At 44.6% G+C, this 18,586-nt stretch overlaps 2 protein-coding genes across 12 annotated transcripts in view; both read left to right on the top strand.

Moving 5' to 3' along the window:
- The window catches only part of LOC138767541 (membrane cofactor protein-like), a 67,069-nt gene extending 63,810 nt beyond the window's left edge, over positions 1-3,259 (top strand). For all 11 annotated transcript variants that reach the window (XM_069945105.1, XM_069945108.1, XM_069945106.1 and 8 more), the window contains one exon: positions 238-3,259. In XM_069945105.1, coding sequence (XP_069801206.1) covers positions 238-249 — 12 coding nt within the window. In that variant the 3' untranslated portion in view covers positions 250-3,259. The remainder of the gene's footprint in view (positions 1-237) is intronic.
- A 7,971-nt stretch (positions 3,260-11,230) lies between these two features.
- Positions 11,231-18,586, top strand: part of LOC138767539 (C4b-binding protein alpha chain-like) — a 106,596-nt gene continuing 99,240 nt past the window's right edge. The window contains exon 1 of the mRNA XM_069945095.1: positions 11,231-11,247. The gene's annotated coding sequence lies outside the window, so the exon portion shown is untranslated. The remainder of the gene's footprint in view (positions 11,248-18,586) is intronic.

The raw sequence follows: 18,586 nt of genomic DNA, 5'->3' as shown, positions 1-18,586 counted from the left end.
CCCCCTTACGAACTAATGTGTGTGAAACTAAAATGCTGGAAATCAGACTCTTGTGGTGGTTTTGCCTAAAAGCCTAAAAGAAAAATAGGCATGTCCCTTTTAACCCCGTCATTCCTGCTAATCAACTAATCCAAACTAATGAACTACTAAACCTTCTGCTAAGTGTCTCTTCTCATGTTTAACATACTAGACTTCCAAGTTTCTAACGTGGTGTTTTTTCTTTTTTTTTTCTTTTAGGAAACACAATAGTTATTGTCACTATGTCAGTCATGGCTTTAGTGATGAATAACGGCCTCTGAAAATGTGGGATCTACATGTGTAGCAGCCCGTCCTGTATGCTTGAAGAGAATACTCAGTATAGCTTTACTCTATTACGAATTTCCCCGATGCCTTTGATCTGCATAGATTATGCCAACCTGGATGAAAGACAGACCTCATTCTTCAGCGTGCGAGGAACGTCAGATCAACGCCAACAACCTCTCCTCCTTACTAAAAAGTTTAATAATTGCATTGCAAACTTTGCACATGGAAATGGATGAATATGGAGACTGTGAATGGACTTCAGTTTGTTTTTTTCTCAATTCACCAGTTTAGGGTATTTAAGATAATAGATTAATATATTTTTATAAATAGCTTTTAAATTTTCTGCTGGTTTATTCTATAAGGGTTTAAAAAGTCCGGGAAGAATTAAAACTTGGCCAGACTGCGGGGAACATGTCAGTACTTACCTGTCCCATTACCCCGCCGCCAAAATCCTGGGCTGCCCGCTCTGCAACGCTTCCTGTGTTTTCAGAACCTCTGATAACGTTGCGCTCCCATAGGAAACGCCTGTTCAGTATAGAGTCTATGCTGGGAGCACAACAAAGAGTGGACAGCCTTGGGGATCTGGCAGCAGCAAGGAGAAGTAAGTATGCATTATCAACATCCCCCCCGCAGCCTGGCCAAGTATTTTCTTTTCCTGCACAACCTCTTTAATGTTTCAGTGTTTCCAAATGGTAACATTGGTTGGGATATTGTAACCAGCTGCAGCTTGCTAGAAAAAAAAAATTAAAAAAAAAATGTTTTGCACTCCTACTACATGAGAGGTGAACATAATGCTGCAGACCTTCAGAATGCTCAACTAGATACTACCTACATCTTTAGTTGGCAGAATAGTGTTTGTAAGTTTCAGGTTAGATTTTTTTTTTTTTTTTTTCTTTGAGAAATGATGTATCTCACAGCAAAGAGCCTTGTATGTTGTAGTATATCTCTGTCTTAGTTTCCAGTGGACTTTCCAGTAATTCTATAGTGTAGACCAAGGCCATCCTAATGTGAAATTCCCATTTCCCACTATGAAAATAGGAGAATCTTTTTCATTCCTATTGCAAATAAACTAATTTAAAATCCTATATTTATGCCACAACCACACATTTTTTTATTTTTTAGCCGTTTGAATGTTTTGTTTTTGTTTTTTTTGTTTTTTTTTGATGGCCGTCATTTTGAGCCCAGATAATGACAATGACCAGTACGTCAAAATGACGGCCGTTGAAAAATAAACAGCCGTCAAACTGCCAGGAAAAAGTGCCAGTGTGTGGTCATAGCCTAAGGCCAGGTTCACTCTATGTATTTGATTAAACAACGGCCGTTGTTTAATCACAGTGGCCGATCACATCAACCGCTATGGAATCCTGGCCGCAGCGAGAACTTCCATGTCTATTTTGTGTGGCCGCTATTCAGTGAACAGCGGCCGCAATAGACTGTGCTTACAATGTAAAGTGCGGCTCCTGGCTGTACATTGTGTGCTATGGTTAATTGGCGTATAGGCACACCCTAATGTAATATATATATATAATATATATATATATATATATATATATATATATATATACATTCACATACACCCTAATGTGCCCACATTCCAATTAGGGTGTAGTGATTTTCACCTGGCAGTATCTGCTGGGTTGAACATCTGGGACGGCGGTCGTTCTTTGACACGGCCGTGTCACAGAACGGTGCTATTTTGCCACGTGTGAACATTGCCTTCGGGTGTTTTTCCAGCTCTTTCTGTAGGTAATGATCTTTACTTTACATATCTGAATACCCTTTTTGTTATGAACCTTGTTTTAGCCATCAGTTCACACCACATGTCTTATAGCGTCCTCACCTTCCAGCCGCCTATAGCCCCCCCCCCCCCCTTTCCCGCCTACCTGGGTGACTGCACTGTGAACAGATTTGCTGCTGTGCCTATCTGCACACAATCTGATACCGATTATAACACTGACAAAAACTTATCAGCATATCCATTTCTTTCGCACAAAAAAAGAATTGTTGCAGGTTTTTCTAATAGATTTCACTTAGAAAATCAAAATCCACCAATGATTTTGAGTCTTGTAGATTTTGCCACTGATTTACCTCCAGGTCTGTGGGAAATATCTGCAAATGCAAATAAATAAGAACAATAAGGAACCCTCTCCTCTCCCTACCAGTCCCCTGGCGCTCCAGTGGCAATGCTTTAAAGTGAAAGTGCCATCGGTACATCATTCTTTGTTTCTTACATGAACATGAAGAACCGGAGGCGGTCTGTTTGTTCATGTAAAAAAAACTAAAGTCAATGTACCACTAGTACATCTTTTTTTATGTTCAATTTCTGATCTTGATCTACATCATCTTCTTTGCTGGAGACCATGTGAATAGTCACCAATGTCATTGGGAGACCACAGGAAGGTCAGGGAATTGTTAAACTGAGTATAGTGGGGTTTTTTTTTTTTGTTTTTACGACTGTATGCTGCAGCCCGGACCTCGGAACTCCCAGTATCGCCCTTTATTATCATGCTGGGAGCTCTGAAACTGGTAAAATCTTACACGCACCTCCCATCTCTGAATCAGAAGTGAAGTTAGATTTAAAAGAACCAGCCAAAAAACTGTGTTATACACTGGATTTAGTGTAAAGGATTTTAGTACCTCCACTTTGTATAGATTTAGGTCTGTGATTAAAGGGGTTATCCAGGACTATGGGAAAACAGAGCTGCTTTCTTTCAGAAACTGCACCACCCTTGTCCAGAGTTGTAACACCACACACAACCTGAAGACGGGTGTGGCGCTGTTTCTTGGAGAATGTTTCTTTTTCTTGGGTGTCCCCTTTAAGATGACCTTTTTCTCATGCTAATATAAACCTATTCTGTATTCCTCAGTGAATGAGTATAATATAAAGCTAATATTTTACTAAAGTTTAATTTTTATTTTTTTATTCTGAAAACAATAAATAAATGTTACCTGCGAAGCTTCATGTTGTCATTCTTTCCTGTGTGGAATAGGCCACAGAAAAGGCCCTGGCTCCTACCATTACTTTGTATCCCTGTGGCTTTGGATTTTAACACTCTATGGAGGGAGAGAAGCGGAGCGTCACAAAGAGAACTACTGTGCACAAATGGATAGTCGGTAGTAAGGTTTTGTTCACACTGCATTTTTTGCTGTCTGTGTTTTTTTTTTTTCATTCATTTTATGCAAAAAAAAGATGCATTTGTGTGCATCTATTCTTCCCTTGACTTCCACTGAAAAAGAGGATAAAATAAGGATCAAAACACATCTATTTTTAGTGCACACAAAAATATGGTGTGTGTGTGTGTGTGTATATACACACAAATATATATAAATTTTTATATGACGTCAATGAAAAAATGGATCAAAATCTTCTTGGGCCAAAACTTTGAAATAGGGGACTGCAAAAACACAATGTGAACCCAGCCTAAGAGAGGTGCTAACTTTTTGTTGTTGTAGAGAGCTACAACAACTCTCTCGGTGTATACTAAATGTAAGTGCAAAATGGAGAGATCTTCAGGTGCCACATGAAGTGCCTGCGGGAGGTTTGGAGGTCACCCAGAGCCATGACATAGTATGCAACGCAACTCTTCTTACCTATACATGAGATATCCCAGAGCATAGAAGATGAATCCAATATATAGATAAAATACAAAGGAGCCTTTTACACTGCAGTAATCCTAATATACCCTGCATGATAAAAACTGTATATCAAAGGGGTTATCCAGCTTTAGAAGAACATGGCCTCTTTCTTCCAGATACAGCACTGCTCTTGTCTCCAGCTCAGGTGTGGTTTGCAATTAAGCTCCATTCACTTCAATGGAACAGAGGTACAAAACCTGCAACCAAACTGGAGACAAGAGCGGTGCTGTCTCTGGAAGATAGTGGCCATGTCTTTCTAACGCTGGATAACCCCCTTTAAAAATTGTATATTGTGCTGTGCATGCAGAGGCACAATGACTGGAATATTGTTCAAGTAGTATGGACTGGTCACCATTCACATTGTAAAACAACCACCATCTGGTGACAACCGTGGCTGATGAATAGTGCTTTCCCTGACGTCCCAAACATTGTTGGTGGCCATCATTTCTGCTCAGCTTGAATTGACTTTAACCTCTTAGGGCCACCGGACGATTATCGTTCGCATAATCATTAACGGTCTCAAACGACCGTTATTGCGAAAGATCTGAAAACGTTCTCTCATTTCCATGGAACGATAATCGTTACTTATGATCGTATTTGCGATCCTTTTTTCTTCGCTATTTCTTCACTATTGCATTCGTATCTACTGTGAACGACCGAACGACGTCTTATTCAATGCAAACGATTTGCAAATGTTTTGCAAACGAGCAACGATAAAAATAGGTCCAGGTCTTATAAAGCGATCAACGATATCTCGTTCGGTCGTGAATCGTTAATTGCATTTCAACCGAACGATTATCATTTATATTCGAACGATTTAACGATAATCTGAACGATAATCGTCCGATGGAATAGGGCCCTTAGGAACATATGACGTACCGGAAGTCATATGTCCCCGAGAGGTTTTCAGAGCAGGGCCGCGCGGCGACCCCTCTCTGAACCGCCGCGGCGCGGGTGCCGCTTGTAGCCCAGGACCGCGGGTATTAGCGGGCACGGTCTTATCGCCGTGCCCGCTAATACAGTAATCAGATGCAGCTGTCAGCAGCCGAAAGCATCCGAGTGCTGATCTCATTGATATTTGCTGTGTAACTATAGAGCAAAGATATCAATGAGAGATCAGTATACTTAAACTAGAAGGCCCCCCGGGGGAATAACCCCTAACCCCAGGGGGGAATAACCCTAACCCCAGGGGGGAATAACCCTAGGGGGGCTTCTAGTATATACGTAAAAAAAAAAAAAAAAAAAGCCCCCTCCCCTAATACAAGTCAGAATCACCTCCCTTTTCCCATGTTTTTAATAAAAATAATTAAATAAACATGTTTAGTATCGCCGCGTGCGTAATCGCCCGAACTATTAATTAATCACATTCCTGATCTCGCACGGTAAATGGCGTAAGTGCAAAAAATCCCAAAGTGCAAAATTGTGCATTTTTGGTTGCATCAAATTCAGAAAAAATGTAATAGAAAGCGATCAAAAAGTCGCATATGTGCAATCAAGGTACCGATAGAAAGATCACTTCATGGCGCAAAAAATGACACCTGACACAGCCCCATAGACCAAAGGATAAAAGCGTTATAAGCCTGGGAATGGAGCGATTTTAAGGAACATATATTTGTTAACAATGGTTTGAATTTTTTACAGGCCATCAGATAATATAAAAGTTATACATGTTATATATCGTTGTAATCGTAACGACTTGAGGAACATACATAACAAGTCAGTTTTACCCCAGGGCGAATGGCGTAATAACAAATACCCCCCAAAATAAACAAAATGCGTTTTTTTTGTTCAATTTCACCACACTTTGAATTTTTTTCTGGTTTCGCGGTGTACTTTATGCAAAAATTCAGCCTGTAATTGCAAAGTGCAATTAGTGGCGCAAAAAATAAGGGCTCATGTGGGATTCTAGGTGGAAAAATGCAAGTGCTATGACCTTTTAAACACGAGGAAAACACTAAAACGCAAAAACGAAAAGTGGCTCCGTCCTTAAGGGGTTAAAGGGGTTCTCCAGTGTTAGAAAAACATGGCCACTTTCTTCTAGAGACCGCACCGCTTGTCTCCAGTTTGGGTGCAGGTTTTGCAACGCCGTTTCATTGAAGGGAATGCAGCTTAATTGCAAATCGCACCTGACCTGTAGACAAAAGTCATGTTGTCGCTGGATAACCCCTTTAATCAGTGAACAGTACTGATGCTCCATGGACCCTTGGCCAGCGTAGATGCTCCCTGACCCATGCAAGTCGACTGGTGGGGGTGTCAGTGTAAGCAGGTGTGTCTAGTCAATACAGAAGTGCCCTACATTTTGTAAATGGTACACTGACAAGCCCATACTACTTTACCTCAGTAATTGTAGCTGTGCACCTCCAGAACCTCAATGACCTGAGAGCCGCCCACTAAGAAGAGTGGGCTGCCGGGGTGTAACTACCACTGTAGCTATGCTATGGACCCAGCCACATTAAGTCTTCTCCTGCAATACACTGGGCCCCCTGAAGCTGTCAGCATTTGCAGCATCAGGTGGCCGAGCAGGCCTTCTGGGTTCTGTAAATGTCACTTTAACTGAAAGCACTCCTAAGGAGCGCCGGCAGTTATGACTACACTTCTATTGGGAAAGAAATAAGTTGTAGTCTACCAGTGAGCACGGCTGGGGGAGAACCACATTCATACGTTACATAGAAAATAGTATGGTACCATAATAGCTGTATTGCAGCAAGAATAAAAAGGTGAAAGAAACAAATAGCTACCTCAAACACATAATGTACCCGCAACTGGCGGTATTGGGGGCTTAAACATAAGACCTGAACAAGAGACCACATGCCCAGTATGGTCCACATAAAAACCAACATAGCACAATTGAAATTTGATCCTTTCAGCGGTAACTGTAATAGACACCCTGCACACGCAAAGATAACAGACAAGGGGAGGGGGAGACAGGGATAGAGGAAAAAAGATTAAATGCAGTGCAGCAGGCGGCGGCATACTGGAAATGACCGAAAAAGCCACATCCATTTGCAGGTAATGTAAATAGCAGGAGTACAGTCATCATAAGTGATACAGGCTTCTCAGCTCAACCAAGGTAGAACAATCAGGAAAAGTTATCAGATATAAACCAGCAGTAGAAAGTCAAATTGACAACAATGAACACAACAGCTGAACCATAGAAAACCGGTGCCGTTGATGAATTCTAAGAGGCACTTGACAGAGACCACAAGGGTCCCTTGGTATACAGCTCATAGTAACATGCGGTGTTAGTCTGGGCTGCGCCTATTCATTCTGCGGAGGCGCTCCTCATTTTCATCTAGCCAGGATAAGGCTGCAGAAGGTTCCTCAAAAATATGTGTAGATCCCAGTGCTGCGACCCGCAGCCGGGCTGGATATAGCATAGAGTAGGGTATTTCCAGAGATCTCAGTCTCTTCTTTATTTCCATGTACTTAGCACGTCTCTTCTGGACTTCCGCCGAGAAGTCTGGGAAGATAGAGATGTTATGTCCATCTATGCAAATGCGCTACAGATCTCTGGCCTTGCGTAAAATTATATCCCGATCCTTGTAGTGCAGGATCCTGATTAGCACAGCCCTTGGTGGAGCCCCAGGTGGTAAAGGGCGGGATGGCACCCTGTGGGCCCTCTCCACTGCAAACAAGGGGGTTAAAGTATCTTTGCCAAAGGTGTTGAGGAGCCAGGTCTCAAAGTAGTCGCCGGGGTTCCTCCCTTCCACCTTCTCAGGGACCCCGATAAGGCGAATGTTGTTACGTCGCAGACGATTTTCAATGTCGTCAGCTTTCGCTGCCAGCACTGACAAATGAGTCACTACTCTTTTCATGTCTTTCTTCATAGGGGACACCTGGTCCTCCAAATCCCCCACTCTGCCTTCCACAGCCCCCAGGCGCTCAGACACCTTCTGCATGTCATGACGCAGGAGGTTAAACTCCTCTCTCATACCTCCCATAAGCTGCGTCAGTTCATGGTTGCCTTTACAGATTGCCACAAGGATATCCTGCAGAGTTGGGGCAGGTATGTTAGGCTGAGGGCCCTCTCCTGCATTCTCCCCGGCGCCACTCTCACCTTCTCCTGTCGAGCCGGGCGCCATCTTGGATAACGGAGCACCCCCGGTCGCAGACCCGTCACTAGTGCCAGGCGCAAGCCAGTCCTGCTGGGCTGCTCCCAGGTCACTTCAGTCCTCCGCAGATGCTGCCATGTTTGTGCTGCGGACGTAGCAGCGTAGCTGTGAGGCTATGTCAGCCGGCGGATCTCGTGACAAAGATGGCGCCCGTTGTGCAGTGCCGAGCGCAGTGCCGCCTTTACCCGGCTTATCCTTGGTGGGTCCTTTCTGTTTTGGGGGCATATCACCGTCTGCCGTCTCCGCGTACCCCTCCGATGCTGTATAGGACTCCAGGAGCAAAGAAGTGGCAGGATGCCTAGGATAAATGGAGGATTAGTAGCAGGAGCTCCTCACAGCACGTCTGCTCACATTGCAGGCTAAGCCACGCCCCCAGTTATGACTACACTTGACAGCTTAGTAGTCAGGAAGGGTGGGGGCCCAACCATTTTTAGTTATGCCCCTAGTGGAAGGCCATGCCTTAGGAGACGTGTAAACAGCATAAGACACTGTCAAACTGTAACTGATGCTCAAGGGCACATGAAAAGTTATTGAGACATTAACATTTTTGTTGGTGTATTTTTGTTGGCTTTTGTTTTAAGGGTAGCTTCACACGTACCGTATTGCTGCGTATTTAACGCTGCGTTTTTATCGCTGTGTGTTTGGTGCAATTTTTACCTACGAGTTTTGATTTACTCACATGTAAAAATAGCACCAAAAACGCAGCGTTAAATACGCAGCAATACGGTACGTGTGAAGCTACCCTAAATAAGGAAATCACCATTGCTGCTTCTATGTAAACGCCCTACATAATATAACATCACTGTAGCATCAACTTTTTTACATTTTATATAAATTTCACCCACAAACCAAATATCCCTAACTTTTTGTGAGTAGTGTTGGCACCTGTGCGGGCCTGGAGATGGAGGTCTAGAAGCTGCAATGCTAATCTTGCCCTGGCCAAAGCCATAATTAGTTAAATCTGTTTATTTTTAACCCTTGTTGATGACTACTGTCGGTGCAGTCTCTTGTTTTTTGAATTGACTTCTCTGACCTGTAAGCTGTGTGACACCTCTGCACAGACCTAAACACAGGAAGTCCCGTGTTTTCCAGGTCATCTGCGCTCACAAAGAAGACAGTCGTGAGTGATGGACACATTGAGCGGTAACACTCTGTACTGGCCGGGACTTCCTGTGTTTGTTTTTATCTCCAACCGACACTAGACTAAAACGATTCAGGAGACTGGACCTGGATACAGTAAGTATAGATGTTATATAGCTGCCTTCAGGAGACTGGACCTGGATACAGTAAGTATAGCTGTTATATAGCAGCCTTCCGGAGACTGGACCTGGATACAGTAAGTATAGCTGTTATATAGCTGCCTCCAGGAGACTGGACCTGGATACAGTAAGTATAGCTGTTATATAGCTGCCTTCAGGAGACTGGAGCTGGATACAGTAAGTATAGCTGTTATATAGCAGCCTTCAGGAGACTGGAGCTGGATACAGTAAGTATAGCTGTTATATAGCAGCCATCAGGAGACTGGACCTGGATACAGTAAGTATAGCTGTTATATAGCTGCCTTCAGGAGACGACCTGGATACAGTAAGTATAGCTGTTATATAGCTGCCTTCAGGAGACTGGACCTGGATACAGTAAGTATAGCTGTTATATAGCAGCCTTCAGGAGACTGGACCTGGATACAGTAAGTATAGCTGTTATATAGCAGCCTTTAGGAGACTGGACCTGGATATAGTAAGTATAGCTGTTATATAGCTGCCTTCAGGAGACTGGACCTGGATACAGTAAGTATAGCTGTTAAATAGCAGCCTTCAGTAGACTGGACCTCGATACAGTAAGTATAGCTGTTATATAGCAGCCTTCAGGAGACTGGACCTGGATACAGTAAGTATAGCTGTTATATAGCTGCCTTTAGGAGACTGGACCTGGATACAGTAAGTATAGCTGTTATATAGCAGCCTTCAGGAGACTGGACCTGGATACAGTAAGTATAGCTGTTATATAGCAGCCTTCAGGAGACTGGACCTGCATACAGTAAGTATAGCTGTTATATAGCAGCCTTCAGGAGACTGGCCCTGGATACAGTAAGTATAGCTGTTATATAGCAGCCTTCAGGAGACTGGACCTGTATACAGTAAGTTTAGCTGTTATATAGCTGCCTTCAGGAGACTGGACCTGGATACAGTAAGTATAGCTGTTATATAGCAGCCTTCAGGAGACTGGACCTGGATACAGTAAGTATAGCTGTTATATAGCAGCCTTCAGGAGACTGGACCTGGATACAGTAAGTATAGCTGTTATATAGCTGCCTTCAGGAGACGACCTGGATACAGTAAGTATAGCTGTTATATAGCATCCTTCAGGAGACTGGACCTGGATACAGTAAGTATAGCTGTTATATAGCAGCCTTCAGGAGACTGGACCTGGATACAGTAAGTATAGCTGTTATATAGCAGCCTTCAGGAGACTGGACCTGGATACAGTAAGTATAGCTGTTATATAGCAGCCTTCAGGAGACTGAACCTGGATACAGTAAGTATAGCTGTTATATAGCAGCCTTCAGGAGACTGGACCTGGATACAGTAAGTACAGCTGTTATATAGCAGCCTTCAGGAGACTGGACCTGGATACAGTAAGTATAGCTGTTATATTACTGCCATCAGGAGACTGGACCTGGATACAGTAAGTATAGCTGTTATATAGCTGCCTTCAGGAGACTGGACCTGCATACAGTAAGTATAGCTGTTATATAGCTGCCTTCAGGAGACTAAACCTGGATTTCTGGTAAGTACAGCTGTTATATAGCATCATCCAGGATATTATGTTTTACAGCTTGATAACAAAACAAATAATGAATGTATTTTTCAAACTTGCTTTATATCACATCTACTGCTCATTTAGACTTTGAAAGTTATAACAACACTTTAAACAGATGGGGGGGTCTCCAGGCCCCCTTATTTATGGACCCAGTTGCAGTTGCACCTCCTGCACCCCTAAAGCTGCACTACAGATTCAAGCCTTAGCACTTTCTTCCTCATTCTCTGTCTGAAACTTCCTTTTTGTATATTGGCAAAATTTGACCCCCCCCCCCCCCCAGCGCCAGCCCAGTTTACAAAAGCTTTTTAAAGCTGTTCTTGCTTTCTATTTAAACAGACACCACTCTGCAAACATCCCAGGCAGCGGTTTTATGTTAAAGGTGAGTCGATCATTAACTGGTAAATACCATGTATACTATGGTCGCAGATTCATTCTTAAACTAATGTTAAAATTAGAGATGAGTGAACCTCGAACATGCTCCATAGTCCATCCGAACCCGAACGTTCGGCATTTGATTAGCGGTGGCTGCTGAAGTTGGATAAAGCCCTAAGGCTATGTGGAAAACATAAAAACATAGATATAGTCATTGGCTGTATCCATGTTTTCCAGACAACCTTAGAGCTTAAAGCGACTCTGCACCCACAATCTGCCCCCCCCCCCCCCAAAACACTTGTACCTTTAGATAGCTGCTTTTAATCCCAGATCTGTCCTGGGGTCCGTTTGGCAGGGGATGCAGTTATTGTCCTAAAAACAACTTTTAATCCTGCAGCCCTGTGTCTAACGGCCGGGGCTTACATTTGTATATGCATTAGGCTGGCACCACCTCTCCGTCCTTCCTCCCCACCCTCCTCATCATTAGGAATGATCCAGGAACATTTACTGCTGTTTGAACTTTGCACAGGTGTATTAATGATCCAGCCCATGTTCATTATACACAAAGGTGGGGAATAGGAAGCAATCTGCCTGGATCATTCCTAATGATGAGGAGGGACGGAGAGGTGGTGCCAGCCTAATGCATATACAAATGTTGGGGACGGGGATGCCGAATTAAAAGTTGTTTTTATGACAATAACTGCATCCCCTGCCGAATGGACCCCAGGACAGATCTTGAATTAAAAGCAGCTATCTGACGGTACAAGTGGTTTGGGGGGGGGGGGTGTCAGATTGTGGGTACAGAGTTGTTTTAATCCAAGTTCAGCAGCCCCCGCTAATCAAATGTCAATCGTTCGGGTTCGGATGGACTCGAACCCGAACCCGGTTCGCTCATCTCTAGTTAAAATATATATTTTTTAAATATGAATTTTATGACAAATCATTTTAAGAACTTGATTTAGCAGAACCTGAAAGTCGGGTTTCTTGTCTGTGACCGGCTCTGTTGGGTGCTTGCTATATGTACTATTTAGAGATGAGCGAACCGGGTTCTGGTTCGAGTCCATCCGAACCCGAACGTTCGGCATTTGATTAGCGGTGGCTGCTGAACTTGGCTAAAGCTCTAAGGTTGTCTGGAAAACATGGATACAGCCAATGACTATATCCATGTTTTCTACATAACCTTAGGACTTTATCCAAGTTCAGCAGCCACCGCTAATCACATGCCGAAAGTTCGGGTTCGGATGGACTTGAGCATGCTCCAGGTTCGCTCATCTCTAGTACTATTGCAACTGTTCCTAAAAAAAATGGCTATAATATATCCATATGAACAGCATCCAATGGTACATAGCCAAGGCTGTATTAACAGCTGCTGCTGCCCTAGGCACTAAACCTGAAGACGCCCCATCTACACGCACCTATTGGCGATACCAGACCTGACCAATACCACCATACCCCCCACCCCCCTGGAAAAGACACCAGATTTACTGCCAAGTCTGAACGGGATTAGTTTTTCTGTCCCCCTGCTCCCTGCTGCTGCCCCCCTGCAAGGTGCTGCCCTAGGCACCGGACCACGGGTGCCTAGTGGTAAATATGGCCCTGTACATAGCACAATTCTGTTGCCAAGGATAGCCCAGTTATGGCCATATGGCTGAAGTAATTCCTAGGCTATGTTCACACAGTATTTCCATCAGTCTTTGGGTCAGTATGTTTTAAACCAAAACCAGGAGTGGAACTGACAGGGCAAAATTATAATGGAAAGATTTGCACGGCATCTGTATTTTCAACCCAGCCATGGTTGAAAACAGACTGACTGAGTGTGAATATAGTCTTAAAGTAAATTCTCTATTACATGAATTTGCAGTTGGAGAGGGAAGCCTAATGCCGCTTACTTTAAAAAAACAAAACAAAAAAAAAAACTTCCAGCTGTTTATAAATTTGATGCATTATGACCAATTAATCGCCCCCTCCCCCCCATCATTGAATGCTGAAGGCCATGAGAAAACATGAAAAAAAATACAATATACCGAATTTTTTGTTCAATACCGATACTGGATTTTTATATTTTGATACTCTATACCAATTCGATACCAAAAGCTACAACGATAGAAATATAATGCCCCCTAGACAGCGAAAATATAATAACCCCACCCCCCAACTGTTTTGATGCCTGTGAGGAAAATGGACAGCCCTGTCCCTATTGATGAGTGTGTACACCTGGAGTTCTTATCTACTTCAAAGAATGGACAGATCCACTCAAGGACAACACGCCCCAACCATAGGACAATGGTTCAATTACAGGACATATGCAATGAGGTGTCCCTGGTCCTTCCCCATTATCACCTAATCAGCTGATCAGGGACAACTCATTATCCTAATCACCTGATGGGCGGCCAATCAGGGACAAATCATTATCCTAATCACCTGATGGGCGGCCAATCAGGGACAACTCATTATCCTAATCACCTGATGGGCGGCCAATCAGGGACAACTCATTATCCTAATCACCTGAAGGGCGGCCAATCAGGGACAAATCATTATCCTAATCACCTGATGGGTGGCCAATCAGGGACAACTCATTATCCTAATCACCTGATGGGCGGCTTGGAAATCTAAGCTGAGTTTTGATGGTATAAAATATGGCGGCAACAGCAAAAAAATTGGGTGTCAGTCTGACTGAGCTGCGATCCATGATTTCTCCTACCCCCTGGGAAGGCAACAACTATTGTAAGTGTTAGATAGTTTCTGCTTCTTTCTCCCTTTTATTTTATACTGTTATTGCATGTATGTATGTCATCTTATTTACCTTCTTTTTTGTAAGCACTGTACCTTTTGTACCTTTTGTCTGTTAAAGCTTAAAACATTAATAAGTTTGGTCCATGTATGCTCTAAGAATCCATAGCCTTTGGATGCAGTGTTTAACCCTGTGAGTGCCAGTCAGTGGTGTTGTGGGTTGACAGTGTTCTTTCACCAGGGGCGTAACTAGGATTCATGGGGCCCCATAGCAAAAAAACTTTATGGGGCCCCCCCATCTCAGCATACTCCTGGAAGGAACGCTGCCTTCGATAACGTGTTGCGAGCCCTACATGTACACATGCACCCACATAGCCGCTAGTGTACTGTGCCACCATCTCCCCCTCGTATACCCTGTGATCGTCTTATCTTTTGAAGAACTACAACTCCTATTATGTGATATAGTCCTGCATATTACCCCATACAGCATGCTGGGAGATGTAGTCCTGTATATTACCACACACACCATGCTGGGAGATGTAGTCCTGTATATTACCACACACACCATGCTGGGAGATGTAGTCCTGTATATTATCACACACCATGCTGGAAGATGTAGTCCTGTATATTATCACACACCATGCTGGGAGATGTAGTCCTGTATATTATCACACACCATGCTGGGAGATGTAGTCCTGTATGTTATCACACACAGCATGCTGGGAGATGTAGCCCTGAATATTACCACACACCATGCTGGGAGATGTAGTCCGGCATATTACCACACAGCACGCTGGGAGATGTAGCCCTGCATATTACCACACAGAATGCTGGGAGATGTAGTCCTGCATATTACCACACAGCATGCTGGGAGTTGTAGTCCTGCATATAACCACACACCATGTGGGGAAATGTAGTTCTACTGTGCCACTGCCTCCCCCCCTCCTATACTATGTCAACCTCTTATCCGTTGCAGAACTTCGACCCCCACTATGAACCGTCAATAGGGCATGATGGGGGTTGTAGTTCAGTAACTTGAATGTCCACAGGCTGGAAAACTACAACTCCCATCATGAACAGTTAGGACATAGTGGGGGTGGTAGTTCTCTTGGGGTAATCTCACCTGTCCTGGTTCCTGCTCTGTCCTCTGGTCCTGTGTGGCTTCTGTGCCTGCCTCCATCTTTTCTCTGGTCTGTGGGGGGCAGTGATGGTGATGGGGGTGATGGTTGTTCTTCGCCACTGAGGTAGGGCACGGGGGCCCCGCAGGTCATGCGGTTTGGGGGGGCTGCACAGGGGCCTCTGGGACATTGGTGGGGGGGGGGCCCTGGCACACTGAGGGGGTGGGGGGGTTGGCCCTGGGAAGCTGGGAGGGGGACACTATATGGGGGGAGCTGCTGGGGACACTATTGGGGGGCTGTTGCTGGGGACACCATATGGGGGGGCTGCTGGGGACACTATGGGGGGGGCTACTGCTGGGGACACTGTGTGGGGGCTACTGCTGGGGACACTTTGTGAGGCCTACTGCTGGGGACACTATATGGGGGGCTGCTGCTGGGGACACTATGGGGTGGGGGGCTGCTGCTGGGGACACTATTTGGGGGGCTGCTGCTGGGGACACTATATGAGGAGGGGGTCTGCAGGGGACACTGTATTGGGGGACACAGGATGGGGGCCGCAAGGAAAGACAAGACAGGGGCCGCAGGGGGACACAGGATGGAGGTCGCAGGGGGACACAGGACGGGGGGCCCAGTAGCAGCGGCTACAACTGCTACGGCGGTAGTTCCGCCACTGCCTTTCACACTTAATTTGAAAGGTGGTGGCAGCGTGTGTATTGAGGTGCTGGGACTGTGTTGGGGTGTGATTTATGCTCAATTTGCCACCTGAGTGGAAACAGATTAACCCCTTGCAGTGGCATCCGTGTCACGTGCTGGTAAGTGTGTACGTGACAACACCGGTAAGGTCTTCAGGTCTGCACTATTACAGTGATACCAGTTTATGGGCTTTTTATTTTATTTTACTTATTTAGAAATAGTTTAACATTTTTTAAATAAAGGTGCTTAAAATTGCCCTACTCTGACTACTGTAACCTTTCATCTTTTGCCCTGTGTGGCTGTGATGTGCGGGATTATTTTTTTGCACTGTGATCTGTAGTTTTATTCGGTATCACATTTGTATATATGTGACCTTTTTGATCACTTTTTTATGATTTTTTTTTTTTTTTTTTGGGGGGGGGGGATGTGATGTGACCAAAAATCAGCAAATTTGTGCTTTTGCTTTTTTAGCGTTTACATTGTTTACTGTGATCATTTTATAGTTTAAGCATATCAGGCTATGTTGGGGGTTGTAGTCTTGTAATATTTCAGCTATCAGGCTATGTTGGGGGTTGTAGTCTTGTAATATTTCAGCATTCAGGCTGTGCTGAGGGTTGTAGTCTTGTAATGCCTATAGTGCATTTTCCCTGCACTTACTACAGCATGGCGTGGTCAGGTCTCTGTAAAGTTGGTGATGTCACGTCACATAAGTCTGAGTCGGCAGTTTATGTGACGTGACATTACCAACTTTACATAGAGACCTGAACACACCATGCTGAGGTAAGTGCAGGGGATATGCACTATAGGTGCGTTTCTCATAATAAGTGTCTATTAGTAATTTTTATAACTTTTGTTGACATATCTTAAAATTATTTTACCCGTACTTCCCCTTTAACATGAAGTATCGATACCAGGAGATCCTGGTACTGAACCATTTTTTTGCCTGAAATATTGATAGTAGTATTGATATTTCAGTGCATCATGCATCCCTACTACAGATATACTATATACACAGTTTGTGCGTAAGTAACGTCCATTACGTCAAAACATTGTCCATTATTTCACAAATGGCGGCTGTTATTTTGAAATAAAGTCTGTGGTGTAAAGTGAAAGTGGCTCAGTTGCCCCTAGCAACCAATCAGATTCCACCTCTCATTCCTCACAGACTCTTTGAAAAATGAAAGGTGGAATCTGATTGGTTGCTAGGGGCAACTGGGCCAGTTTCACTTTACACCATGTTTGATAAATCTCCCCCATTGTGTGGTCGTAGCCTAAAGCTGTAGTTGTGGAATTTACCAATAAGATTGCTGCAGAGTTGATATGTTTTATGTGATTATCTACTATCTACAGAATAGTTAGATTTGTAAGATAAGTTGTTCTACTTGTTTTGCTCCATCCTTATCCTGGCAATCTACTCATCAGCCGTCTGCCTTCTGACTGCCGCTCCATGCCGCTCCTCTCCGGGTGCTGGGAAGAGCTGGATCTGGTCCTGGAAAACTTTTCCCAGTTTGCCAGGACTGGATCCAGTTTTTTCCCTGCACCCAGGGAGGAGCGGCAGTGAGACGGCTGAGGAGCGGAATGCCGAGATAACGAAGGGATTCGCTTTGTGATTACTGTAAATTCGATCATCTCTACTGTTCATCCCTAAGGCTTCGTTCACATGGAGCAAAACTGGCGAATTCCATGGCAGAATTCTCCGCTGTGGAATGCCGCCAGCCTTCGTGTCATAATGATAGTATATTGGGAGGCTCGCGCGCCTCCTCTCTCTACGCAAGCCTCCCATAGACAGTCATCATGACCCGGAGGCTGACAGACTCCGCCATTTTTGCTCCGTGTGAACAGAGCCTAAGAGAAAGCTGAGAGTAATCTGTCCGTGTGTACAAGGAGTGACAGTTACATTTTAAAATGTAACTTTTCCCTATCTCAGATACAAGCATTTTACTTACTTAGGCCATGTTCACCTGGCGTAAGACACCTTAATTGGGATGCGGGCACATCGGGCCCCCACATCCCAATTTGCCGCTGCACACAATGGAGCGTGCGGCCGGAGCCACACACTCTATTGTGTGCACTGTCAGTTTTTTGCGGCACCGCTAGGGATCCCGGTCGGAGTGTATACTATGTGTATACACTCTGGCCAGGATTCCATAGACTGCAGCACTACGTAAGTTCCGTAGTAATCACAGCCGTGATTATTACGAACTTACGGTGTGTAAACATGGCCTCAGAAAATATTTTACTGCATAAATATGACAAGCTGCAGAACAGCTGCCAGTGGAGGAGGGGTAGATATGGGGACAGTGCTGCTGCCAGTGGGGGAGGGGTAGAGATTGGGACAGTGCTGCTGCCAGTGGCGGAGGGGTAGAGATTGGGACAGTGCTGCTGCCAGTGGCGGAGGGGTAGAGATTGGGACAGTGCTGCTGCCAGTGGCGGTGGGGTAGAGATTGGGACAGTGCTGCTGCCAGTGGCGGAGGGGTAGAGATTGGGACAGTGCTGCTGCCAGTGGCGGTGGGGTAGAGATGGGGACAGTGCTGCTGCCAGTGGTGCAAACAAAGCTTACCTGAAGAAGGAGGAGGCAGCGACACTGGTTATGTCTGTGAGGCTGCCTCCTGTAGTCCCAGTGCTACATGCTGCTTTAAGGAGGTTGCAGGTGTGAACAGTATCCCGAGCAATTGACCAGCTAACTGCCCTCTCCTGCAACACTCTTAACCCTCACTTAGCCAACCTTTTCTAGAAGGATGTAATATTACTGGTTTTGTGGCCCAGATCATTTCAAGTGACTTAGTCCAGAGGATTATCATTATA

This window comes from Dendropsophus ebraccatus, chromosome 11 (genome assembly GCF_027789765.1).
Source record: "Dendropsophus ebraccatus isolate aDenEbr1 chromosome 11, aDenEbr1.pat, whole genome shotgun sequence".
In the NCBI taxonomy this organism is placed as follows: Eukaryota; Metazoa; Chordata; class Amphibia; order Anura; family Hylidae; genus Dendropsophus; species Dendropsophus ebraccatus.
This window is presented reverse-complemented; position numbering and strand designations above follow the sequence as displayed.